The sequence below is a fragment of the Lissotriton vulgaris genome, chromosome 1_1 (assembly GCF_964263255.1).
Source record: "Lissotriton vulgaris chromosome 1_1, aLisVul1.2, whole genome shotgun sequence".
In the NCBI taxonomy this organism is placed as follows: domain Eukaryota; kingdom Metazoa; phylum Chordata; class Amphibia; order Caudata; family Salamandridae; genus Lissotriton; species Lissotriton vulgaris.
This window is the reverse complement of record NC_141685.1, coordinates 467785275-467813060: the sequence shown is the minus strand read 5'-3', so window position 1 is coordinate 467813060 and position 27786 is coordinate 467785275. Positions and strand designations below refer to the sequence as shown.

At 44.3% G+C, this 27786-nt stretch overlaps 1 protein-coding gene across 7 annotated transcripts in view; it reads right to left on the bottom strand.

The window, feature by feature from the left end:
- MIER1 (MIER1 transcriptional regulator) overlaps positions 1 to 27786 on the bottom strand; it is a 396268-nt gene that overhangs the window by 208355 nt on the left and 160127 nt on the right. For all 7 annotated transcript variants that reach the window (XM_086953817.1, XM_086953835.1, XM_086953836.1 and 4 more), the window contains 2 exons: positions 17588 to 17612; positions 5795 to 5940 (listed from right to left, as the gene is read on the bottom strand). In XM_086953817.1, the coding sequence (XP_086809943.1) occupies positions 5795 to 5940; positions 17588 to 17612 (171 nt within the window). The remainder of the gene's footprint in view (positions 1 to 5794; positions 5941 to 17587; positions 17613 to 27786) is intronic.

Genomic DNA, 27786 nt, shown 5'->3' with positions numbered 1-27786 from the left:
CTGGGTAGAGAGCCATCCGCTCTCCTTGGCCTGCAACAATGCACATCCTGGGAGGAGGTGCTAGGTCTCCTCCCCCGGGATGGGCAGGGGGAGCTTCAAAGGCATGCCCCCTTTGTGAGCTTCTATAGGCCAATTGCTGTACTCAGCAACTGGCCCCCACCGGTACTGACCCCCACTCTGGCAGGAAGACAGGCGGGAAAAACAAAGGAAGGAAAGGGGGTGTGCCAGCATCTGCCAACCCCACCCCTCAGGTGGGGGAGGCAAAGTAAAGCACAACTCCGGACTCTCGCCATTTTGAGAATGGGGAGCCCTACCCAATCAGAGCTAGGTTCCTGACCCCCTCCCACTGGCGAGTGGCAGGATAGGGGGTGTACTAACCCCAGGACAGGGACCCATTGGTCCCTGCCCTTGCCCTACCTCTAACGCCCCTAAATTTAGTATTTAGGGAAACCCTGAACCTTCCTTCCTCAGATCCCGATTTTGAAACAAGAAGAAGACCTGCCTGCAGCTGCTAACAAGAGGACGACACCAACTAACTTGGCCCCAGCCCTACAGGCCAGTCGGCCCTCGAACCTGCTCCTGCTAAACCCCAGCGTCTCCTGTGGTCAGCAACCTCGAAAAGTTCTGAGGACCAGACTGCCTTGCTCATCATCTAAAGACTGGGGGGCATATGTAGCAAAAAATGTGTTATTGCGATGCTTAAATAGCGATTTTTTGTGAATCGCTATTTGGGAATCGCAAAAAAAGCAAATATTTAGCGATTTCTTGGTATTCCTTAATTAAGATTAGCAAATTGCAAAATCGCAATTAAGGAATACCTTCCCATTCATTCCTATGGGCCAGGAGGCCCACAGGAATGAATGGAAAGTCATTCTCAATTTGCGATTCGCAATTTGAGAATCGCAAATTGAGAATAATTTCAAGGGTGCAAGGGTGTCATAAGGACACCCTGATGCACCCCTGAAATGAGCATGTGTGCGCATATGGCACACATACATCCCCTAAGGGCATGTATGTGCGCCACATGGCACTTTGAAAAATGCCAAAAAGTGAATTTTCCAAACTTGAAGTTAGTGGTAATTTGCGATTTCTTAAGGAGAAATCGCACAACTTGGGTGCTTGTTACATAGCATTTAAGGAATCGCAATTTGCGATTCCTTAAATGCTTACGCAAAATTAAGAATCACAAAATTAACGATTCCTTACTAACGCGATGCGAAAATGTCTCTAACATCGCATTTTGTGATTTATTTACTCGCAAACCCTGTTTTTTGGCGAATCGCAGCATTTGCGAATAAAAAATAATTTCATAAATATGCCCCTCGGACTTCAGCGAGCAGTGGTTCTGCTCAAACAGCAACAACCCCTGGTGCTAGTCAGGAACCGCGACTCCAGCACACTCTGCACCTGCCGAGCCAGGCATGTGCCTGAGTGAACATAGACCACGAGGATGTCCCCCCGGCGACTGTGACCACGACTCCAGCACCCAAGGACCCTCCTCGACGCATGCAGCCTCACAACCACAGACCCCTCCAACTTCGACCCGCTGAAGGTACGATTTCCTGACACCAAGACACACCTGCACCTGGCGCCCCACGGTCCCCTGTGCCCAACTCCTGGGCGGCTACCTAACCTACAGCTTTCCAACTTATCTCTCAAAGTCGTAGTCGCACCTGAAGAATCTCCGTCCCTGAGTTTGCAGCCTTTGTTCGTCTTGCAGCTTTTCCATTGAAATACATTGGGTGCCCAACGGCCCAAAAGCACCCTGCACCCAGCCGCCCGAGTGCCACTGGAAGTGCAGCATCTATCGTATCCTACTTCCCCACTTGCCCTGTGTAAGTGACTGGGGTCTCAGCTTCCATAGCCGCGTGGCCTGCCTGCTAGCAGCCACCAACCATAGGCTAACATTGGGCCTACTCACTCTGCACCCGGCTGCCCCTGTGCCGCTCAGGGTGTAACGACTGTACCTACCTGACCCTGGAGTCAACCCCCAGAACCTTAACTCTACCAACCGAGTACTTACCCAAAGACTGATAACTTGATTTGTCTCTATCGGGTAACACTTGCTGGGTTTCACTCCAAATTTTTAAGTGTCAAGCTTTGCAACTTTAAAATATTCACTAAAAATCCTCCGATCAACTAAAACGAAATTACTCGCCTGTTATCAAGAGAAATGCCAGTGCTGGATCTTGGTGCCCAGCACTGACCCTAAAAAGTAATAACTGTGACTTACCGTTAACTTTATTTTCCTCCATAGCATTACATTGCTTGGTTTAGACCAAAACATACAAATATTCCCTAAAAATCACCCGTGTAAGATTTCTTTCAACTGTTTACAGGAAATGCACCAGCGAGGTCAATGACCTTGCGGAGTAATGGTATGCGGACTGAAAGTCCGCGGAAAAAAAGATGCGGAGTAACCGTGCCCTACCCCCAGACACATCTTTAGAGCATATTCTATGTCTCTGCACTGGCTTGAGTGATATGCAAAGCAAATATCTGCTGCCAACTTTCAAGAAGTTCTCAGTTCAAGAGTGCGGTTCCTCCACAAACTATTGGCCCTATTGGGAAATTGATCAAGTTCTTGGACATAGCTCATGACACACTTCAATCTGTAGATGTGAGAAAGTGCCATCTTTCTTGCATGGTATGCTACCACTTTTTGCTGAATTGCTGATGTACTTTATGACAGAGTGTGCCCTTGGCTCCTGCCAAACAGGTACCCAGGGCCTGTGTTCCTTCCCTAAAAACTGTATTGAAACCTAAACCCAATTGGCATCTCTGGCCACAGGTAAGCCCCTGGTAAATGGTACCCTAGGCACACACACACTGCCTTTGCAGGCTGAGTGTCTTGGTGTAGAACTAAACAGAGTCGACATGGCACACATCCCTGTGTGCCATGCCCAAAAACACACTACCCTGGCATACCTCAGTCACCCCTCCAGCTGGGTGCACTATGCCAGTGGAGTGGGCACAGGTGCATGAACCCTGTGCCCCTACAGTACCCATGGCCATCCCTGGGCACTGTAAGTGCAGTGAGGCCATTAAGAGTATATGGTGCTGGGACGTTGTCATTACGAACTCCACAGCACCATAATGTCTACACTGAAGACCGAGAAGTTTGGTATCAAACTTCTTAGCACATTAAATCCACACTGATGCCAGTGTGGGATTTAAAATAAAATGCACGACAGAGGGCAACTTAGAGTTGCCCCCTGAACCTAACCCACAACCAGCGTCCTGACTGAGAGGCTGCCTAGGCTGCCACACAGCAGACATGTTGCTGGACCCCTGGGTAGAGAGCCATCCGCTCTCCTGGGCCTGCAACAATGCACATCCTGGGAGGAGGTGCTAGGTCTCCTCCCCCAGGATGGGCAGGGGGAGCCTCAAAGGCATGCCGCCTTTGTGAGCTTCTATAGGCCACTTGCTGTACTCAGCAACTGGCCCCCACTGGTACTGACCCCCACTGTGGCAGGAAGACAGGCGGGAAAAACAAAGGAAGGAAAGGGGGTGTGCCAGCATCTGCCAACCCCACCCCTCAGGTGGGGGAGGCAAAGTAAAGCCCAACTCCGGACTCTCGCCATTTTGAGAATGGGGAGCCCTACCCAATCAGAGCTAGGTTCCTGCCCCCCTCCCACTGGAGAGTGGCAGGATAGGGGGGTGTACCAATCCCAGGACAGGGACCCATTGCCCCAGGGCTGAATCCAGGATCCAGCCCCGAGCATGAAAAACATTTGTACAGTGATTTTATTGCATTTACTTAAAACATCCCATTGAGCTCAATGGTATTATTGTGTTAAGCTTATGTTGCATATTGCAACAACTGTATCTATTGCATTCTAAAGTCTATTGCTATTTGAAAGTATTCAATTACAACATCTGATTCTGAGAAAGTATTTTTATACCTACTTGTGGTTCTAAAATAAAACAATATATTTTTATATACAAAACAATTGGCTTTGAGTTCAGTACTTGAGTGTGTGAAACCTTTTATTGACGGAGTGTGTACAACAAATGCTTTACACTGTCTTCTGATACCGCCTTACTGCTCGACCAAGCTACCACTTTAGAGAGTAAGGTTATATCTAACTTTAGCCTCTGCCATACCTCTGGGGACTGTGGACTCCATGCACACTGAACCTTACTTTGGTGCAGTGTATACAGAGCCACTTTCTTACAGTAGATGATCGTAACTAGGCAGTCATTGTTGCAACCAATTAGTTTTCTATAGTTGAACTATACAAGTATTTTAACAATCTACCTATTGTCTCTTTTCTTGGTGAGAGAGAGGGAGGGAGGAAAGTAGAGAGATGGAGGTAGAGAGATATTCTCCTCAGGATTTTATTTAGTATGGCGCCGTATATTTGTACTTGGTACCGTAGGTGATTCTGTGATTTTACTTGTTTTTTTATTGCAAGAACTTAAAAAAAATTACAGATTAAAGTATTAATACTACTATTTATATAGCTAGAAAATCACTTGTGTGGAATTACTATCTAACTAAATAAAATATTAAGTCACTTTCTCCAATACATTTAAAATATAATTTGGCATAAAACTGAATTAAACGTAATCATTAATAACAATGCATTCTAAAATAACTTTCAAATTAATTTTGAAACACATTTTGCCAGTTCTTTCCTGCAAAGCATTCACAAGAAGAGGCCACAGCAGTGGCAGATGTGTGCACTAGAAATATCCGGCACAAAGACTAAAAGCAGTTCATATGTCTTGGTAAATCTATGCATAAAAAAAAAATCAAGAGAACGTTTGCGATAAACAGCCTATTGAATTCCCGATGTATGAAGTGGGTGAAGAATAGGGAATCAGACCTCCATCAAAGGACTCTCATTTTAGGTTTCATTTTCTTTCTCTACCAAGAGACATGTGGAACGTCTGTCAGATTCTACCGGATGCTCCCTGCAAAACGTTAGTGACATTGTATTGCTATTATTCAATACAGTAAGCAAGTTAAACGCTTAGTTCCCTGTAGCATTGTTGTAGAGGAGAAATAAAACTAAACTGAATGAATCCAGAAAAGGAAGCAGAAATCTACAGTCAAATCTAACATCATATGCGACTACTGCCAGTCACAATTCCCCCAAAGAGAAGCAGACATTATTATTGGAGATTTCCAAGCGGTAAACATTCTGCCTCCCTCACCATCCATTTATCTAACCAGATGATTTTTCGCCACAGTTATTGGAAAGTTAGACAAACTGTTAGGGAGAGCTAGTTTCAAATGTTTCAAACCATTTGTCAGACTTACTCGTATTACAGAAAATTCAGTATATAGATAAAAAGCATAACAATTTACTTAAGTAAATACCCTGCATTTAGACTACAAATAAACTCCTAATTAAGAATGCATTGACAAGTGCTTATTGCCTAACCCCTGGTTTAGTCTCCTCCTTTCAGATTTGCCTAATTTAAGAAATATGCCACTGCGAACATTGAAACAGACGTATACCTAGGAAAAATGCTTCTAAATCAGATAGGTGAAATAACACTTCTGCCCTTTGTATAAAAAAGTATTTTTTTTAAGTATATGATTGTCATGAACACATCTCTATATACGGGTATCCCATGTGCTTTAAAACAGAAAACAAGCAACACAAATATCTGAGGATTCAGAATTTGAATCTGCTAAAAGTTTAAATTGGGCTCTGCAGCAGATAACATAGAACACACATAAGACTTGCTGTTTGAGGGACTATCAGATATGCTTTTTAACATTTAACCAAATGGCAAATAACGCAATTAAAAGATTTTACATAAATAAATTCCTATTTACCCTTGCAAGATCTTCGATTTCTGAAGTAAAATTGATTTCTCCTTCAATCAACTCTTCCTCTTCTAATGTCCGCTCATCATCAAAGTCATGGACCAGCATGTCAGCTGATGGGTCAAACTCATTATCATCAGATTCCGTTGAACCCCCTAGAATCGCATAAATACTAAATGAAATATCACTGGTATTAGAGAATAAACAAGTTCAAAATTACAATTAAAAAAACAAATTCAAAAACCTAAAGGGTGCATAAAAAGGTGAAATAAGGAAATAGAGTAACAGTGCATGAAAAGGCAGTATAAACGCCAGGTGCTGTACAGTGCCAAACCCATAGCTATAAATGCAAAGAAGCATTGGCAAAGTCAATAAGTCTCGCTTTTGGGACCTTATAAGTATTTAGTTATGCAGCACAATATCCTTGGTGCAACAACGTCAACTGTTGCATGGCTAGGCACTTATAAGACCTACTGGCTAAGCCAATGCTTGTTGAATAATGGCATAATGGTGAGATCAATAAAAGTGGAAGGAGTTATTGTATTTTATACTTCTTTGAAGGAAAGCCGATAATGAATTTTAACTTAAAATGTTATTTTGTTGTTGATTTGTTTTTAATTTGTATTTTTGTCTGTATTTGTATGCGTGTTTTAATGGTTAAGGACCGTCTTTTAACTGAAATTCATTTAAGTAAACTTTAAAAACCTGTGGGCATTCAAGTGCCAAAAGGAAGCAACTTCATTACTGGCTCGAGTACAACAGTATTGTGGCCATGGGAAACCATTGATAAATAAAAGTATAAATATAGGATACTGCCTAGTCCGCCCTAGTTGCCCGAGGTCCCCATGAGAAGCGTGACCATAACTTATTGGATAAACTTCTGTCTTTGGCCTGGACCTGTGAGTGGAGTTAGCCAGTTTTGTAACATGTAATGGTTGTAATCGATGTTTCCAAAGCTCGTTGGGCCTTGCTGTGAGAAAAAAAAATCCCAGGACTGCATTTGTAATTGCTTTCCATTCAGAGTCCATCCCTGGCGGTCCCGTATAGCGTGGAAGGAAGTATATTTTACAGCGTGGCATGGGTACTGTGAACAACATTTATTTTCGGGATTCTGTGAAGCATATTTCACCCCTGGGTGAGCGTAAACCGAGAACAGGGGAGGCAGAGCTCGAATGGGACAGCAGGAAGGAACAAGCATTGGAAATGCAATAGGTCTCGCAGTAGGAAAGTTTGAGCTATAGGTGTTATTTATTTTTGTTTTTTTTTCTTTGTGTTGTTTTTTCTAAATAGCTAAATTAATAGCTTTCTTCTTTACAAAGCCAATAGTTTTAATTTTTGTAAATGTGACACCTCTAGCATTTGTAAAGCAACATGTTTTGTATTAACGGGACTTATATGTGACTTATATGTATTGATATAAAAAAAATCAATGGCTTTAAAAAAAAATTAATAATTAATACGTAAATAAAATGGATTTTATTTTATATTGCCAATAGCTTAAAGTTTATGAAATATATTTAGTGAAGATGCTGTGGTTGCGCTGAGTGAGGGTGAGTGAGGGTGAGGGGGAGGGTGAGTGAGGGGGAGGGTGCGTGAGGGGTTGAGGGTGAGTGAGGGTGAGGTGTTGAGGGTGAGTGAGGGTGAGTGAAGTTGAGTGAGGGTGAGTGAGGGTGAGTGAGGGTGAGGGTGAGTGAGGGTGAGTGAAGGTGAGGCTGAGTGAAGGTGAGGGGTTGAGGGTGAGTGAGGGTGAGGGTGAGTGAGTGTGAGGGGTTGAGGGTGAGTGAGGGTGAGGGTGAGGGTGAGGTGTTGAGGGTGAGTGAGGGTGAGTGAGAGTGAGGGTGAGTGAGGGGTTGAGGGTGAAGTGTTGAGGGTGTGAGGGTGAGGGTGAGGGGTTGATGTTTAGTGAGGGTGAGGTGTTGAGGGGGAGTGAGGGTGAGGGTGAGTGAGGGTGAGGGGGAGTAGTTGAGGCTGAGTGAGGGTGAGTGAGAGTGAGGGTGAGGGTGAGTGAGGTGTTGAGGGTGAAGTGTTGAGGGTGAGGGTGAGGGGGTGAGGGTGAGTGAGGGTGAGGCGGTGAGGGTGAGTGAGGGTGAGTGTGGGTGAGGGTGAGTGAGTGTGAGGGGTTGAGGGTGAGTGAGGGTGAGGGTGAGGGTGAGTGAGGGTGAGGCTGAGGTGTTGAGGGTGAGTGAGGGTGAGTGAGAGCTTGAGGGTGAAGTGTTGAGGGTGTGAGGGTGAGGGGTTGAAGGTGAGGGTGGAGGATGAGGGGGTGAGGGTGGGGAGGTGAGGGGGGGAGGGGGGGAGGGTGAGGGGGTGAGGGGTGAGGGTGAGGGGGTGAGTGTTAGGGGGTGATTGTTAGGGGGTGTGAGCGTTAGGCGGTGTGAGGGTTAGGGGGTGTGAGGCTTCGGGTGTGTGACGTTGTGTGAGTGTGTGTGAGGGTGAGTGAGGGTGTGAGAGGTGTTGTTACGCAGATGGTGTGTGACGGTGTGTGAGGGTGAGGGTGTGTGAGGGTGAGTGTGAGTCATTGTGAGTGAGTGTGAGTGAGTGTGAGTGAGGGGGTGTGAGTGTGTTGTGGTGAGGGTGAGGTGAGTGAGCGTGTGTGAGTGTGATGGGGTGTGAGGGTGAGGGAGTGTGTGTGAGGGTGAGGATGAGTGAGGTTGTTTGAGTCTGAGAGTGTGTGAGGTGTAGTGAGTGTGAGAGTGTTGTGATGTGTTTTAGGGGAGCGTGTGTGTGTGAGGGTAAGGTGTTTGAGGATAAGGGTGTGTGTGTGGGAGGGTGAGTGAGGGGGTGTGATGTTTTGGGTGTGTGACGGAGTGTGAGTGTGTGTGAGGGTGATTTAGGGTGAGAGAGGTGTTGTTAGGCAGAGGGTGTGTGACGGTGTGTGAGCGTGAGGGTGTGTGAGGCTGAGTGTGAGTGATTGTGAGTGAGTGTGAGTGAGGGGGTGTCAGGGTGATGGGGTGTGAGGGTGAGGGGGTGTGTGTGTGTGAGGGTGAGAGTGAGTGCCTTATGTGTATATTTGTATGTAATCGAACTGTGTATGTTTTTTACTTACTGTGTGGTGTTATGTGTGTTTTAGGTGTTTGATGAGACCCGTAATTAATTTTATTTTTTTTAAAATGGCCGACGCAATGCGTCACCTTGACGTCCCGTAGGTTAGCGTTCTAGTTTATTTTGGTATTGTGAGTGTTTACGTTTTTTTGACGGTTTTTTCTAGCCAATCGGAGCGCGACGTATTTGACGTAGCGTTCCGATTTGCTTACGTCAACGGTGGAATTCCCCAGAGATCGAGAATGTTGGTGGGCGGAAGGCGTGTTCTTGTTCCTGTGCTGTTGCTGCGTCGTTTGACAGGTAAGAATGTATTGCAAAGTGTTTTTTTATGTAATGTAATGTAGTATCTATACTATCTTTAAGTGAACGACTGAATAGGAGTGTGTTTTTATAACTTGACAAATTTTATTTTCCCGATCGTAATATTTGTAAATGTTTGTAATGTAATGTAAATTAAAGTCTTGTTTTTAATAGTTGATATGTAATGCATATGTTTTCTAAAACTGTAATGTAATGTATTTTTTGCTGGTGTTTGTTATTTGACGTACAAGAGCTGTTATTTGAACTTTGAAGTGCTATTTATTTTATAATATATTTATGTATGTTGTGTTTGCATTGTTTGTTTCCTGTGATGCTGAAGTCGCCGGATTATATGTTATTGATGTACTCGATGTATTAAAGGAAACTTTGTGTATTTGCTGAATTTATTATCCCTAGCAATGTATTAAGAGGATGTACAGTGATGTAATGTGTGTATTTTTTGCGTTTTGTGAAAGATTTGCTTTATTTTCGAATCCCTGTTTGTATTTTTGTGTATTCATAGCTGCACCCTCCTTGCGTTGCTTCAAGTTTTCATTTTGGACTAGCTGCAAGTCTGTAATCCTCTTTTTACATTTAATTCAAATATTTGCTTAACGATGTGTATGTGTACAGTTGGAGGCTGGAGTTGTATTTGGAGTGTAGAGTTGTAGAGTTGTATTGTAGTTATAGGGTGTAGTTGGAGGCTGGACTTCGACGGTGTGAGTGTGAGGGTGAGTGCATGTGAGCCTTTTGTAGTTTGCCATAGTATGTGTAAATTTGTAGTACTGTATGCAGTCTATTTTCTTCCCCAAACATGTTTTGTAGCTTAGTATGTGTCATTACTTATATTGCGTTTTGTTTATTTGAATTTGAGTCTTTACTTATATTGAGTTTTGTTTAGTTTAATTTGATTGTTTATTTGGCTGATGGATTAGGATGGCGTATTTTTCCTTTGGATTTTGTTTTCTAGGATGTATTTCTGTTGCGTATCTTGAGGGTGTATTTGGAGGGTGAATTCGGCTGTTAGTTTATTAGGGTGGATTAGGACTCTGGATTTCTATGTTGGAGTTAGAGTGTGGATTAGGATGGTTTATTTCTATTCTTCCTTTGGATGCTGTATTTGTGTGTGTGTGTGTGTGTGTGTGTGTGTGTGTGTGTGTGTGTGTGTGTGTGTGTGAGTGAGGGTGTGTGAAGCTGAGGGTGTGTGACGGTGTGTGAGGGTGTGTGAGCGTCAGTGAGTGTGTTTGCTGCATGTCTGTTGCTTGTGGATGCCTGATGCTTGTGGATGCCTGATGCTTGTGGATGCCTGATGCTTGTGGATGCCTGATGCTTGTGGATGCCTGATGCTTGTGGATGTGTGATGCTTGTGGATGTCTGTTGCTTGTGGATGTCTGATGCTTGTGGATGTCTAATGCTTGTGGATGTCTGATGCTTGTGGATGTCTGATGCTTGTGGATGTCTGATGCTTGTGGATGTCTGATGCTTGTGGATGTCTGTTGCTTGTGGATGTCTGTTGCTTGTGGATGTCTGTTGCTTGTGGATGTCTGTTGCTTGTGGATGTCTGTTGCTTGTGGATGTCTGTTGCTTGTGGATGTCTGTTGCTTGTGGATGTCTGTTGCTTGTGGATGTCTGTTGCTTGTGGATGTCTGTTGCTTGTGGATGTCTGTTGCTTGTGGATGTCTGTTGCTTGTGGATGTCTGTTGCTTGTGGATGTCTGTTGCTTGTGGATGTCTGTTGCTTGTGGATGTCTGTTGCTTGTGGATGTCTGTTGCTTGTGGATGTCTGATGCTTGTGGATGTCTGATGCTTGTGGATGTCTGATGCTTGTGGATGTCTGTTGCTTGTGGATGTCTGTTGCTTGTGGATGTCTGATGCTTGTGGATGTCTGATGCTTGTGGATGTCTGATGCTTGTGGATGTCTGATGCTTGTGATGTCTGATGCTTGTGGATGTCTGACGCTTCTGGATGTCTGCTGCTTGTGATCCTTGTGGATGTCTGATGCTTGTGGATGTCTGATGCTTGTGGATGTCTGATGCTTGTGATGCTTGTGTATGTTTGATGCTTGTGGATGTCTGATGCTTGTGGATGTCTGATGCCTCTGTGCCTAACAAAATGAATGTGTGCCCTTGTATAACGTAACTGGTGCTATGTAAAGCACTGCGATACTACGTTGAGTGCAGGTCTATTTGGCGCTATATCAACTGTGATTCTGGGCAAATCAATTAATCTCCCCGTGCCTAACAAAATGAATGTGTGCCCTTGTGTGATGCAAATTACATATGCTGCGCTAAAATTAGCAAAATAAATATGCTGAAGATACTGCATGTGACATGTATTGCGTAAAAAGCGCTCAACTTCAGCCTTGAAAAACCAGTTTCAGTCTCAGTAATGTTGCCAAAAAGCCTCTTGTGTTTCTGGGAAAATTACTTAATCTCTTCGTGCCTAACGAAATGAATGTGTAGTTAACACCACCTTCCCAGTATAGAAAAATACATTATGTGAAAGCATTGGCTATCGTACTTTCAAACAGCAAGCTTTTATAAAAACTTTTTACATAGAGCGGTTTTAAACTTTAGTTCTCGCGCCGACGGCACACTTTTATAAAGACTTCACATGAAGCATCTTTAAGTTTTCTTTTAACATTTTGATTAAATCGTGACACTTTATTTGCTTAAGGCGAATAAGCTGAACATTTGCTAACTGTTCCTAAAGTGAAAGCAGACATGGTGGCGCTTGCTAAGTATCTTCTAAAGTGTCCCTGTGATTTGTAACAGTTTTTAATCTAATGAAAGACGAAACCGTGTTCCTTCCAGATATTTTTTGTTGTTTTGTTGGTGTTATATTGTCCGAATCATTTTTGTTTTGTGACCTGAAGCCTGATAAACATCCTTGCATGCTGTAGCTCACATTTGGCAAGTAGATTTTGTGTGTAACGTAGCTGATGCACGACTCCGTTGACCCCCTTTGTTTTTAATTTCGTCCTAAAATTTGTTTATGTGTCAGAAAAAGGCATAAAATTTATCAATGTGTTAAATGCACAATCATTTTTTTTAATAGGGTGGAATAGGAGGCTATTTTTTGAGTCTTTACTTATAGTGTGTTTTGTTTAGTTTAATTTGATTGTTTATTTGGCTGGTGGATTAGGATGGCGTCTTTTTCCTTTGGATTTTGTTTTCTAGGATGTATTTCGGTTGCGTATCTTGAGGGTGTATTTGGAGGGTGAATTCGGCTGTTAGTTTATTAGGGTGGATTAGGACTCTGTATTTCTATGTTAGAGTTAGAGTGTGGATTAGGATGGTTTATTTCTATTCTTCCTTTGGATGCTGTATTTGTGTGTGTGTGTGTGTGTGTGTGTGTGTGTGTGTGTGTGTGTGTGTGTGTGTGTGTGTGTGTGTGTGTGTGTGTGTGTGTGTGTGTGTGTGTGTGTGAGGGTGAGTGAGGGTGTGTGAAGCTGAGGGTGTGTGACGGTGTGTGAGGGTGTGTGATCGTCAGTGAGTGTGTTTGCTGCATGTCTGATGCTTGTGGATGTCTGATGGTGAGTGAGTTGTTGAGGGTGAGGGGTTGAGGGTGAGGGGTTGAGGGTGAGTGAGGTTGAGGGTGAGTGAGGGTGAGGTGTTGAGGGTGAGTGAGGGTGAGGGTGAGTGAGGGTGAGGGTGAGTGAGGGTGAGGTGTTGAGTGAGGGTGAGGTGTTGAGGGTGAGTGAGGGTGAGTGAGGGTGTTGTGAGAGCCTGGCTGTGTGCAGGGACAGAGAGGGGAGGTGCTGGCGTCTGGGGAGGGGGAGTTGAATTGCCAGCCTGGCAGTGTCCGGGAACAGAGAGGGGAGGTGCTGGCGTTTGTGGGTTGGGGAAGAGATGTCGAAGGCTGTAGAAAAGTTTGTTAACAAATAAGTATGTTTCATTGTCCCAAAAAAGAGTTTTGTGCAAGTTAGAGTTCAAGACGAAAATCATTTCTGCTGGGCAATAGGTCTTGTTAATGGTAAGACTTTCGTGTGGCAGAGGTGCAATGCTATAGATACAATCGCTTTTTTTTGCGTAGCACGCTGTAGAGTGAGGGGGGGGAATAGTAGGCCTGCTGATTGGGGAATGTACACGGCGATGTAGCTTGTAATTCGTCTGTGATTATTTGTTTTTGTCGACGATTTCAGTTTCAAGTCTTTCGTTTATTGTGTTGTGAGAGCCTGGCTGTGTGCAGGGACAGAGAGGGGAGGTGCTGGCGTCTGGGGAGGGGGAGTTGAATTGCCAGCCTGGCTGTGTCCGGGAACAGAGAGGGGAGGTGCTGGCGTTTGTGGGTTGGGGAAGAGATGTCGAAGGCTGTAGAAAAGTTTGTTAACAAATAAGTATGTTTCATTGTCCCAAAAAAGAGTTTTGTGCAAGTTAGAGTTCAAGACGAAAATCATTTCTGCTGGGCAATAGGTCTTGTTAATGGTAAGACTTTCGTGTGGCAGACAGTTTCACGGAAGACAAGCAGTGCTAGAGTGGTGGTAGAGAGACTGGGGAGGGGGCGGATCGGGAGGGGCGTCGTGAGGGGGAGTGGAATTGCGAGCCTGGCTGTGTCCGGGAAGAGAGAGGGGAGGTGCTGGCGTTTGTGGGTTGGGGAACAGATGTCGAAGGCTGTAGAAGAAATGCGACACGGCAGGCAGGGGAGGGGGCGGAGCGGGGGTGTGGGAGGGATGCGCCTGAGGTGAAAAACATGCAAGGGAGGCGGCTGCAGGCAGGCATTTATTTTCAAAACGTTTTTTATGCAACATAACTTTGCCTTTAAACACTAAATACATAATATTACTCTTATACTGTTACTAGATAATAAAAAAAATGTTCGCATTTTGGCACCTGCACGGCCTGTCGGCCTAGAAAAGAAATTTCATTTCGGGATACAATTTTTTTCGTGAATGGTATGTGTCTTTGTTAGCAGAGGGGAGAGGTGCGACACGGCAGGCAGGGGAGGAGAGTAGGAGGAGGAGGGGGGAGGAGAGTAGGAGGAGGAGGGGGGAGGAGAGTAGGGGAGGCACGGCCTAGCGGCCGTGCAATCAAGAAGTGAGGGGGCGGAGCTGGGGGAGGCTGTGACAGAGAGAGCAGGCAAGGCAGGCGGCTGGAGGCATGTGCACGCGCTTTGAAGCGCATTGCGCATGCGCATTGAGCTTAAATTTCTCGTGCACTGCAAGGAATCGCCACGATTCCTTGCAAGTTGGTTAAAGAGTGGATAAGCCCCCATAGTCTATCAAGCTCGATGCGCATGCGCATCGACAGGCGAGACCTAAAAATGCCCATGGGTTATGGCAGTGTGAACGAATCCGCATGTATTTTGATGTTATGCGAACAGACAAATGTGTGCGCCAAGAAGTGTGCAGTGTAGGATAAGCAACAAAGACACAAAAAAACACAAGAACCCAGATACAAACATGTACACACATGGAAACTAATAAGCATCAGACACAAACAAGCACCCACAAAGACACTATACCAAAATTCAATAAAACCCGCATATCAAAGACAGTACAAACACTTAAGAGCAGGGAAGAAATTAAATAACACACCAATCAAGTGCGGTTAATTATGTTAAGGTTGTTACACAATTACCAAGCAGTCTGCCATGCTATCTGTTCTATAAAGCTCCAGGAAATTGTCAAGTAATAAGCCAATCATGATGTCCTGAACGGTCCTTCAGTTTTCATGCAATTATGGAGTGGTCATGCAGAGGGTAATGTAGGCAGGCAGATGTATGGTTATTTAATCCAGCTCTCATATGTTTTTGGTCATATCATGCCCTTACATGTTGTATGAGGCAGGATAATGTGACTTCACTATGTGCAGTATAGCACCAATAAAATAACAGCACTGATCTCAACATTCCGCTAAATTTAATGCAGGAGAATATCTCCTCCTATGTGTAGCTCCCTAATTAAAAAGAAGTGGTACGCTGACTCCCCAGCGTTTTGGGCAAATGCACTCTCATTATTAGCTTCTGAGCATTAGGACCTGCAGTGCAGTTGCAGAAAGTGTGTAAGTGGGAGGGTTATGGATGTGCTGTCCAGTTAAACACCGTGTTTTGGCACATGCCTCTTTGGGAGTAGCTGAAAGGACTACACTTACCCTAACCCCATAGCTCATTACTTTCTCCAGGATCCTGCTCTTACTGCTTCTCTACAACATTTTCAAATAAGCCAACAGTCTGCCACTCCAGTGCCTCTATTTGTGTGTCATGGATTGGTGGATTTGGAGGCTGACGTAGCTCAAGTGGGGGAAGCCGAGCTGCCCTCAGAGAAAGGCAGTGTACTGCCTTGTTAAAAGGAAGTCGCTTCATTAGTAACTAAGCCCAAGTACAACGTCAAGAACAGAATCTTGTTCAAATTTTAACAAATATTCAGTGGGAGGTGGGGATGTGTGAAAGATCGGCACATCAAGTGGAACAAAATTGTGAGGCAAGCTCCTTACAATCTCGCATCATGCAAAAATGGTTCTGAATACTCGACTGCTAGGAGGTGATGGTGGGGGGACAATGGCTGGGAGCCAAGGCTGAACAGCACCAAAGAGCAAGCATGAACAAAATAAAAAAACAAGCAGGATGGCGCACGCCAAGGCATGCATAATGCCTGGTGATACCGCAAGCCTGGAAGTTGTGTGTGTGCACAAAAAAACTAATTTTTAAAAAACGAGCAAGTGGTGAGCGAGTTGTGTGCACGCGCGCAAAAAGGACATTTTAAACCAAGCACCCGAGTGGTGCGCGCGCGGCAGCAGCAAAAGTGATCGCGCTTCAGATGACGCCCCGGGCACTGAAAGCTGGCGGCTGCGCGCGTAACTGCAAGCGCTAGGCCAGCAAAAGCATGTGTTAGCGCTTTTAAAAGCCCACTTCTTAAATGTCTTGCAACGCATGCGCTGGCTCAGGCGAGACCTAAAATAGATAGAAAATAGATGATGCACTACAAATCCTTGACCAAAACGACGCCTGCTTGCTAGTCTTGCATGACCTTTCTTTGGCTTTTGACACCGTCAAACACGACAACTTGTTAGATCTACTGAAACACAGAATGGGATTATCTGGGTTTGTTCTAAACTGGTTCACCTCGTTCCTTCAAAACAGATTGCAACGATTCACGGTCAATCAATTCCTTTTCAAACCCGTCCCAGTCACTTTAGGAGTCCCACAGGGATCATCTCTCTCTCCTATACTTTTCTACTTATTCATGGAACCACTCACAGAAATTCTCAACTCCTCTAACATACAGTATTACATGTACGCAGATGATACACAACTATATTTAAAGATCCACTCACTAGAAGACATCAAATCGCTCAACTCAACGCTAGAAAAAACCCAGACCTGGCTAGCCGAAAACCATATAAAACTAAATACCACCAAAACCGAATTCCTTGTATTCGCTCCTCCCACCCAAATCAGCAAAATCACAGCATGCAATACTTAAGACCAATGTACAATATGTTATGGACACAGCCAATATCTGGCTGTAACTAGGGTGGTATTACCAGGAACAACACTGGAATTAAGGGATTTTGCAGATACATTGTCCACATAATTGAGGATTTGCTGCATTCACCACATAATCCATCTGCTGCATAATTTGCAGATTTTACACCCAAAAAAAGTTTTGATTCATGTTCACATGGATCAAATGTTAATAAAAATGCGACTAGGTGCTGCCATGCAGTGGAAGGTCCTTCGCAGTAGTCTACTGGTCACCCTTCAATTCATATTGCTGTATTTAAGTATTATACTGCTACTAATGGATTGGAATATTTACCCACAGACAAACAGGTCTAAAGAAATTAATGTAGTAATACTGTCACACAACATGCCGCAGTAAATGGCATTGCCACTTAATTTAGTCAGTCAATCCTGGCACGTTATTTGGTCCTCTCCTGTTGCATAATTTTATGGTGTCTGCGTTTTACATAAAAACACATTGGTGTTTACGTACACCATGGTGTGAGCTATAAATAAGAACATGGTCCATAGAGCATCACCTGATGCGCTCAGTTCTGATGCAGTTCTACAGCCCATTACCTTCGCCAGCCCCATCTCCGGTGACAATGTTTGACTCAAATACAAAGTAGTGTGAAAAATTAGCATGTTTATATCTAATGTAGAGCCAAAGCATTTCTCAACGTGGAAAATATTGTCGGCAAGAAAAAACATATGGCTCTTACAGAAGCGGCCTCAAGACCACCTCCGCAATATCAAATTGAACTCTTAAGAAAACAAATGTTAGCCACCTGTAATCTATGAATACAGGCTGCAGCATTCTCCATTTTTGTGTTGAAACATTTAAGTGGTTTATCAAATAATCACAGAATAAAGGTCACGTGTTCTCAAGTGATTCAAATTTCCAAGATGCATGAAATACAACACTATGATTTATTTACCTACTTTTTAAATTGGAGGTATACTTTTAATTAACTGTTTTACTTCTGTAAAAGAGGCATACAGTAAACCAAATTATATTTACCTGAGTTTGGAGTCCCAACAGGAGGCTACAAAAGTAACAAGAATAATTTTAATGTTCAGTTAAATGATACAAACTGCAACTATGTCTACTAAAAGGATAAATGATATGAACAGCTATACAAATATAATATTCCTGAGTGGGCATTTGATGCTCACTTTAAATTAATTGGGGCCTGTTATAACAAAGTACGTAGCTTGTAAAATCACATGCGGTTTACACAACCATGTATCTGAGCTGCAAAGACACAGACTTATCCAACCTCAATCAGACACCCAGTCAAAACGCACATTTTCATAAAACCTAATCTGGATTATTTCTTATATAGAGCTTTCACAAAACAGCAATATAGTGTGGAATCTTTACTCGGGTTTAATTATTCAGTAAGAAGTGGTAATTTTCTAAATAGGAGATGCCTACTTACCTGTAACAGAGTCCCTCCGGTGCTTGTACCAGAAGTGCAAGTGGTTGTACCGGGGCCCCATGATGCCCACTCACCTGCTTAGATTGGTTACAGGCAGCACAATAAACCCTACAACTAGTGGCTAGCGGGAACGAGGCGAAGTAGGGATCAGAGTGAGGAGATTCTGCCAGGTGAAGAAAGGGGGCAGACATATACAATATACAGAGCAGAACCAGTAAAGGGCTTATTCTTAAAAAGTAGCTTTCACGTATCTGCGGGACTACAGTAGCAACAATTATGTAGCGAAATGTGATGTCACACACAAGCGTGGGAATGCGTACACTGTGCGTAGGGCATGGGCTGGCCCTCACACCCTCCTATGGTGTCAGAAGGTGTGAGTGAATGAGTACACAACGAAACTTCATAGGTTGGCTATGGCCTGGCACCCTTGATGACATAAGTGACCAGGGAATCTTTTCAGGCAACTTACTGCTAAATTGAGAAGATCATCTCTTTATTGCTCTTTTGCCAACTGTATATATCTTTATATTTCCAGAGTTTGACTACAGGTGCAGGCCCCTCTCCATACTCCATAGAGGCCTTATCTGTTTTGGCATCGGGTAAGAGACATTTAACATGTGTGTTCAGTTTATTGCATTTGTTTGCAGTGCTGTGTGCCCCGCTTTACCAATGTGCATGCTATGTTTGGAGCTTCTATATGTTGCAAATTACATACTGTTCTCCTTGTTGACATTGGGCAGAAAGAAGGAAAATTATTGTACGGTGTGTCTGTATTAGTACATGTATTCCCTTTGTTTGTACCCAATAAGCATGATTATATGTTTATATCATTCACCCCAAGTAATCAAGCATGTTATGAATTTTCATTAATCATATTCACACGACAAAATGCTAGGGGAAACGTCAGATCTAGACTTATAGGGGTTATTAATCAGTCTTGAGGAAAGCTGTGGACCCAGAGTGTCCTTGAATTGGACGGCTTTGTGGGATTCCTCCAAACCTGGAACGGGAGGAACTTCGTTCAGGACGGACTCTGAACTGAATACCAAATTTTGATCTTTTTCGGATGTCCAACCCCGTACGGATCATTGAACCGGTATTTTACCGATACACTTGAGGAGCACCTGGCAGCGCTAATGATTTCCTGGACTAGATCCCAGATTTATCGATGAAATATTTCGAACCTTGATATTGTCTCTGTGCATTGTGTATGCTGTGTCCTGAACTACATAAAAAGAACCCCAGTGAATATCTGTAGTCTCCAAGACATTATCGGTGTGTGTGTGTCCCACACGACCTATCTAGGTGTCGCCCCTGTAAGGGCGTTACACCGAAAAGCACATTGGCGTTCTGCTCTTCTCGCGTACTTGGATCCAGCTTCCATTTACCGTTTACTTTAGAGGATATACAAGATTGTTCCATCTTATTACCAAGTCGCAGCTTAACCATCTGGAGTGCTTTGTTATGCTGTAGGAATACGTGTGTGTTGAGGAATGAATGTGCATATCATCATGAGTGAGTGCAAGTATGACTGATGTTTATGATTGTTTTTTGTGTGGGACATGTTTATCCATACATGATTTTGTATGTTTTATTTATATATTCCTTGAAATTTAATAACCTTGTCTGATATCATGAAAATAAAAGAAAACTAATTTTGATAATTAAATGGTTTTCTGAAATTTGGAATATTTGTTTGGGTCAGCCCTCGGTGTTGGTATACTAGGACCCTTTCTTGGGCCTCTTATAATCCCTTTGGCCGGGTGACTGTTAGTAGTGGTGTTTCTGCATTTTCCCTGCCCCACCCACCCTCTATTTATTTGCAGGGGTCTCCCTCTTTATATTGGCTTGAAACATGTAGACAGACCGGAAGCTTGGATAATTAAACCAATAGGCGCTATTATATCATATTTTTAACCTGTCCAATGGCACCTAAAATGATGGGGTAGTGGAGCAGTGTTTTTAATCTCAAGATCACCCTACAGAAGAAATATCTAAGTGCTCTTTCCATGGATGTCAATCCCTTCCTAGTATTTAGTATACCTGGATGGGTCCAGATGACGACGCATGCCACTAACAGAGGAGAGATTCCTTTTTACAAACAAAATGTGATTTTCAGCCCTTGAGAATTCTACTCGCAATGGCGAGAAAGCTCGAGCAGGCAAACAACATGTGTTTTTCCCAAACATTATCGTTTGTACATTATATCATTTTATCAGTAAAAGTGCATGTCAGTGATACATTTTGTGTCCATTTCAATGGAAGACTTGCTGACTGTCAATGACAGCGCTCTACCACATTAAGCTATGGTAATATATTTATTAGAATTGAGAGCTTTTAAACATTAACTGAGAAACATTCCTGCACCCCGTCCAAAAAGCAATGCTATTAGTGAACCAAGTGTACATGTGGGCTAGATTCGCATCATACATGGAGAAAATGATTAGTCTATTAAATCAAACGATTTTGTACAGCAGACATGCTGAGCTCTCATATTAGAAGGTGCTCTTATGAGTAATAACAAAGAAAATGGCAGCTTGCTTACATAAAATATTTTCCAGATTCGCTCAATTTATGGCCCAAGAGCATCACAGTTAGGTGGAGTACATTACTGAAGTCTCTAGACCTGCGGGTCTGGTAAAATTTTAAGGATTATTCGAGGCTTGGGTTTGGCCATATTGTCTATCGGCACTCCACACAAGGTCTATGGACAATAGGTTTGGGGTGCCTTTGTGTTGGAAATGTAACAAACAACAAGGACTACCTCATGTCATAGAAAAGATACTTCAATCTTTTATGAAATGTTTGTTGCCAGTAGCAAGGAACCTACTCCAAGCCAAAATGTGCTGGAATGTGAAAACGATCGAGAGAAAGACAACTAAGAAAACCATCAATAAGTGTACTTTTGCAACAGTTTAAATGTGTGACTGCAAAAAGTGCAAGGAACCAAGAAGAATCGAACAATCCACCATGTTTTCCAACAGAGAGCAGTCCAATAGCCCTGTAGGTCCATCCCCACTGAATCCAGCTTCAGCAGCAATAAAAATAAGCATTTGCAATGCAATAGGTCTCGCAGCATTAAAATTTGAGTTATTGGCATTGTATATGACAATGGGTTGCATTAAATTTTTAGCAAAGTCTGTATTGGTGTTACTAAAGGTTGCATTAAATTTTTAGCAAAGTCTGTATTGGTGTTACTAAAGGTTCTCGCCCACAAGGCCAAGTACCTCCAAACGACAAGCAGCCATCTTTTTTTCCAAGCCACACTTGCAGCTTAATGCACTGCTTTCAGTTTCCCAAAACATAATCGGTGGGTTATTATGTGTGTGTGCTGTATGTCTAAATGATAGGAGAGTGTGTGTGTGTGTGTGTAAGTGATAGGAGTGTGTATGTGCTGTATGTATAAGTGAAAGGAGTGTGTTATATTTGTGATAGGAGAGTAAGTGTGTGTGTGTGTGGGGGTGTGCGAGTGTGAGGAGGTTTGTGTGTGTATCTGCTGACTGTAGCTATTTGTGCCTGTTAGTGGGGTGGATGTGTTTGTGAACAGCATGTCTATGATTGGTTGCTGTGCGCAATGTGTGTTGTGTAAGTGTGCACAGTATGTTTGTGGTGCATGCCTCAGTGGTGTACATTTTTCATCCTGGAGCACCCCTAGTCACACTGCAGGAGAGCCTACCTCAATGCCTGTGGGCCCAAGCCTGCAGGTCACTGCATGACACAGTAACCCTTTAACGTCGCATAAGTAGGGCTGGTGTGTGCTTTAAGAGATGTCATTCCTGGCATCCTGCATAATCAGGGATGTCACCACGGGCGGACTCGAGGACGATGTTCCTCTCTCGGTGTGGCTCAGAAATAATCAAACCGGTGCCGGGCCTGTGGGAAAAGAATCTGTGTTCAAAGACAACATTTTTGAGAAAATGAGACATGCTGGCTCAGCAGTAGCCTGGGCTAGGAATAGAGCGCCCGGAGGACACCCACATACAGGAGCGAATCTTAAAAGGATGTCTCCCTCCCACCTATAGGATGTGAAGCGAGGCACCTGGTTCTTGTCCCATGTCTCACAGATAGATATTCCTTGTTCTTGGGTGGAGTATTTGGCCTCTTTGAAGGGTTTAGGAGGGCCCCTGAAGGGTTGCGCCCCTTGCGGCAGGGGCCTGTCTTATCCCCCATGCAAACCACAGGTTTCCCTCATCACCTCCATGCACCAGCCATCTCGCGGTCGGTGGTCCAAACCCCAGCAGCTCTGATGTACCTTTGTCGTGCCCGCATAGCTCGCAGCTGGCACGTTGAGGGCCGGTAGTTCTCCGTCCTAGTCTGTTCGACCTCCCGGGCCTGGGATGAGCAGGTCCGGTATGGACGGGCTCGGTGGCGCAGCGCTGTGATTGAAGGGACACCCCCAGCGCATAAAGGGCGGGCTCGTCGGCGGAGGCAGCCCGCGGGTCGCAGCCTGTTAGTTTGCGGATTAAACTTTCCGCCCTGGGGAGCGCAGGCGGCTGGTGAGTCCAGGCTCCAGCCCTTTCATTTCTGCCCTCCGCGGGCACGTTTGACGCTCCCTCCCTCACACCATCTGTGCTCCCAGCGGCCTCGGTTCATTTTTTTCGATTATCGCAGCGCACGTATTTTATACAATGCTTCAATAAATACTGAAATGCCTGGTTGAGTATTTCTTGTGTATTTCTTTGGGTATACATGAGTAACCAACAAAAGGGTTCTAGATCTGTCACCGCTATTTCCTTGGGGGGAATCGGGGTTGTCATGTTCTGAGGTTGCACATACATTTGTTACCCTGTAAGGTTAGGGGGTGCAGATGGTGAACTGTGAGCTAGCAGGGAATCAGGCCAACATATCCTGAGGGTGTGCAAGAAATCAGTCTGGCACAATCCTGACATTTATGTTGTCCAACAAACACACAGATTTACTAGAGAGGAACAAGCCGTATGACATACCCACGCAACACGCTTTGCTGCTAGTCCAGGAAAGACAACAGTTTTTCTAACACACTGGGGAGGATTGAGGGTAAATCCCCCTTCCCAAACTCGTTAGGTCGAGCTTCGACAGCGCTTGGGCTATCGCAAGCCATGTTGTATCTCGTGTGTGGGCTTTTGGCACACCCACTGGTTGCCATTGGTTTTTATCTGTGGCATTCAGACATGCTGGCTTGTTATTGGTGTTTGTCCAGTACTGGTCCCTCCTTTTTCTCCGTTGCCGTTTCATGGCGAATTCACTAATTGTTTCTTTTGGTCGTCAGCAACTCCCCTTCACAGCACACGATGGCCCCTCCTCCCACCTGGGCATGACCATTGAGTTTTGTGTCGAGCCATCACATCACACTCATCTCACCGCTGCATGGTTCGCAGAATAGTTTCCTGCCACTGAGGGGATTGCCCAGCCTGCATGGTTCGCATGAATTCTTTTTTGTAAGGGCAAAACAGCTTGGTGGGTATTGCACCTGCCGCAGAGGTGCGTTTCGAGCCTGCTATCCACCTGGTAGCTCAAATCAACCTCTCTGAGGCCCACAAAAAGTGCATAGCTACTGGTAGGAAATCACTGTCTGATACATGTTTTGTAAAGAACACCACCTGCTGGCAGCAGGGTCTGCAAAAAATTCAGGGTCACCCTGCTCCTGAGGACGGGGGAGGGAATGTTCTTTCAGCCCCAGTATTGGAACTTCGCCCCGATGCTCTGCAGGTGGTCTGGTCTCCTCTGCAAACTGAATAAGTAAAAGCTTGGTGTTGGCGTTTCATTTTCTTCTGCACGAAGTGTGTACACCCAAGCATAGGTTATACACCTCCTGAGGATGTTTACAGTAAGACCTTGTTTTACACATAATCAGTGACATCGCATGCGAGTATGCCCTCAGCGTCTCTACATCAAGATGGGCAGTGGTATTTTTTTCTGGGACATATTTTTAAAACAAGCATTTGCAATGCAATAGGTCTCGCATTAGGAAAGTTTGAGCTAATGGTATTGTAAATGACAACTTTTTCATTTATGTTTTGTTTTTGAAAATAGCGAAATTAATAGCTTTGTCATTTACAATGCCAATAGTTATAACTTTCGCAAATGTGACACCTATAGCCTTTGTAATGCAATATGTTGTTGTATTTACGTGACCTACATGTATTGATATTACAAATAACATTTTTTTCAATAATTAATACTTAAATAAAAGTTATTGTAATTTATATTGGCAATAGCTTATTTGAAAATAACTTTTGTGAAGATTATGTTCAGTGTATTTTATTGTGACGAAAATCCAAGAACAGAAGTGAAATATTAACATCTTTTTGTTACATTTGTAATAAAGTTTGCAACATTGAGAGAACATATTTGAACCAGGTGTTGTTGAATGGTTGCACAGATTGATGTTGTGGTGGCGCTGAGTGATGATGTGATGGCGAACTAGTGATGCTGTGGCGTTCAGGGATGCTGTGGTACCGCATAGTGATGTTGTGGTGCCCCTGAGTGATGCTGTGGTTGTTGCGGAGTGATGTTGTATGCTATGCTATGTTTTGCTATCCTGTGCTTTGATTTGTTATGCTAGGATGTCTTTTGCTATGCTATGCTATGTTTTGTTTTTGTTATGCTATGTTTTGTTGTTTTGTTATGCTATGCTATGTTTTGTTGTGTTTAATTATGCTATGCTATGCTATGTTTTGCTATGCTATGTTTTGCTATGCTATGCTTTGTTATGCTATGCTTTGTTATGCTATGCTATGCTAAGCTTTGTTATGCTATGCTATGTTTTGCTATGCTTTGCAATGCTATGTTTTGTTATGTATGCTATGTTTTGTTGTGTTGTGTTTTGTTATGCTTTGTTGTGTTTTGCTATGTTTTGTTATGCAATGCTTTGTTTTATGTTATGTTCTGCTATGTTTTGTTGTGTTTGGTAATGCTATGCTATGTTTTGTTATACTATGCTATGTTTTGTTTTGATATGCTTTGTTAGGTTACGCTTTGTTTTGCTATGCTATGCTTGTTATGCTATGCTTTGTTATGTTATGCTATGCTAAGCTTTGTTATGCTATGATATGTTTTGCTATGCTTTGCAATGCTATGTTTTGTTATGTATGCTATGTTTTGTTGTGTTGTGTTGTGTTTTGTTATGCTTTGTTGTGTTTTGCTATGCTATGCTTTGTTTTATGTTATGTTCTGCTATGTTTTCTTTTGTTATGTTCTGCATGTTTTGTTGTGTTTGGTTATGCTATGCTATGTTTTGTTATACTACGCTGTGTTTTGTTATGCTTTGTTATGTTACGCTTTGTTTTGCTATGCTATGTTTTGTTTTGTTTTGCTATGCTTTGTTATGCTATGCTGGTGAGGGTGTGTGAGTGTGTGTGATGGTGAGGGGTTGTGAGGGTGAGGGGTTGTGAGGGTTGGCGAGTGGGTGTGAGGGTGAGTGGGTGTGAGGGGGTGTGAGGGTGGGTGAGGGAGGGTGAGGGTGAGAGGGTGTGTGAAGGGGTGGGTGAGGGTGTGAGTGAGGGTGTGAGGGAGGGTGAGGGTGCGAGGGAGGGTAGGTGAGGGTGTGAGGGAGGGTGGGTGGATGTGAGGGTGAGGGGATGTGAGGGTGGGTGGATGTGAGGGTGAGGGTGTGTAAGGGTGAGGGGATGTGAGGGTGAGGGGATGTGAGGGTGAGGGGATGGGAGGGTGAGGGGATGGGAGGGTGAGGGGATGGGAGGGTGAGGGGATGGGAGGGTGAGGGGATGGGAGGGTGAGGGGATGGGAGGGTGAGGGGATGTGAGGGTGAGGGGATGGGTGAGGGTGTGTGAGGGTGAGGATGAGGGTGGGTGAGGATGAGGGTGTGTGAGGATGAGGGTGTGTGAGGGTGAGGGTAAGGAGGTGTGTGAGAGTGAGAGGTGTGAGGGTGAGAGGGTTGTGAGGGTGCGTGAGGGTGTGCGAGGATGAGGGTGTGTGAGGCTGAGAGGGGGTGAGGGTGGGTGAGGATGAGGGGGGGTGAGTGAGGAGGTGTGTGAGGGTGAGTGAGGGTGGGAGGATAAGTGAGGGTGTGTGAGGGAGGGTGTGAGGGAGGGTGTGAGGAAGGGTGTGAGGGAGGGTGTGAGGGTGGGTGAGGAGGTGTAAGGGTGAGGAGGTGCGAGGGTGAGGGTCCGAAGTAAATGGTGGCAGGGCAGACATCATAAGACAGAGAGAAGAGACTGTGTTGGTCAGTTTCAGAATCAGGAGGGGCAGAGTCAGCACAGCCTGCGAGGGATCAACGTGTCTAGAGGCAAAACATTGGGGATGAGCATTGCAGCTAGCAAGTCGAGTGTTTTCAAGCTGAGTGTCCCTAGAGAGATGGCAACACAGCAACAGCATTTGAGGAGCAAGGCTACTGTAAACAAGCACGGTAGGCTTTCACTTTCGTCCAGAAAAAAAAAACCAAGAAAGGTGCAGAAAACGCCGAACAAAACATGGCTTCCCTGCGAAATGGATGCAAAAAAACACCAGCTCTCGGCATTGCTGTGGCGGAGGCGCACATTCCTTTGAAGTCTGATACCAAGGCTCAGACAAATGGCATTCCTTTCAAGTCTGAAGAGGGGGGGGCGGGGGAGCAAATGGATTGATTGATGGTGAGCGCGCGCCCGGCGCACATGCACTGGCCATAATCCGCATTCCAAAGCCCTCTGGCAGCATTTCCTGGAGCCTCTACATAAGTCTCGCCGGAGCATTGCGCAAGCCCATTGGCTCAGGCGAGACCTAAAGATTAAAGGGCAGTCATTTTCCATGTTATTTTTGATGTTTTTAGAAGGAACGTGGAAAAATTCTTAGTGACTGGACTTCTTTTCCTGCAAGCTTAAGACAGAGCTTGTTCAGCTTGAGCAGGCCAACGAATACTTCAGCTTTTGACATTTTTTTTTTCCTATTTGCAATTACTCTGGCTTTGCCTGGACTGCCAGTGGTATAGACAGTGTTTCATGAACCCTAGTGCAATGAAGGAAATGTCCCTCCTGCAAACCAGCGCCACCCCCCTCCCCCGGTACGTTTGAACTGTGAAATACACCAATGAGAGCGGGGTGAGGGGGTCACTTGAACACATATGAATCCCGAACAATATTGCACTGGAGTTGTAAGTCTGTCAGTCTTCTGTTGTATTGAACACGTTCAGCAGCGAGCTGCTGCCCCATGCAGCAATCCAAAGATTCTCTTCTCAAGTCTTCGTGTAATTTGATGCAGTCACAGTAAAATGTTGGACTTGGCGTTTGTTGAACATATGTGTGTGGTTTGAGGAGGGAAGGCATGCATTTAAACTGAAAGAGAGCGAGGCTCTCCAATCCATCAGTGAATTTGTATATCTGTACTATGAGGATCAGCACTTCGTGAGCGGTCATCAGACTTCTCTTAGTTAATCACTCTATGCTTTTTTTGGGCATAGCCTCAACACATTAAGCTATGACTTTGGCTCCGCTTCCGGTTTCTTAAGAGTTACTCCCAACCTGTACCAAGGAAGCAACCTCACGAGGTATACACGAATTTGAAATAGGTCGTTTCAAACTTCAGACAACAAGATATGACTTTTAACCCAGTGCTTCGGTTACTCTCTCTGTTAAGGCCTATGAGACCTTAGCATCCTTTGTTTACCTTTTAGTAAGTGCACTGATTTAGTAGGGCAAACCTCTACAGTAGCTGATCGGATGCAGGTGGAAGCAGAATAGCACAATTGTGACAAGTCATACCATATGATAAATGGTGCGTAAGATGGTGCTGAATGCAATGAAAACATCTGTGCATTTGTTGTATTGCTTTTAAATGCTAATCATGCAAACTAGTATCAGTATACACT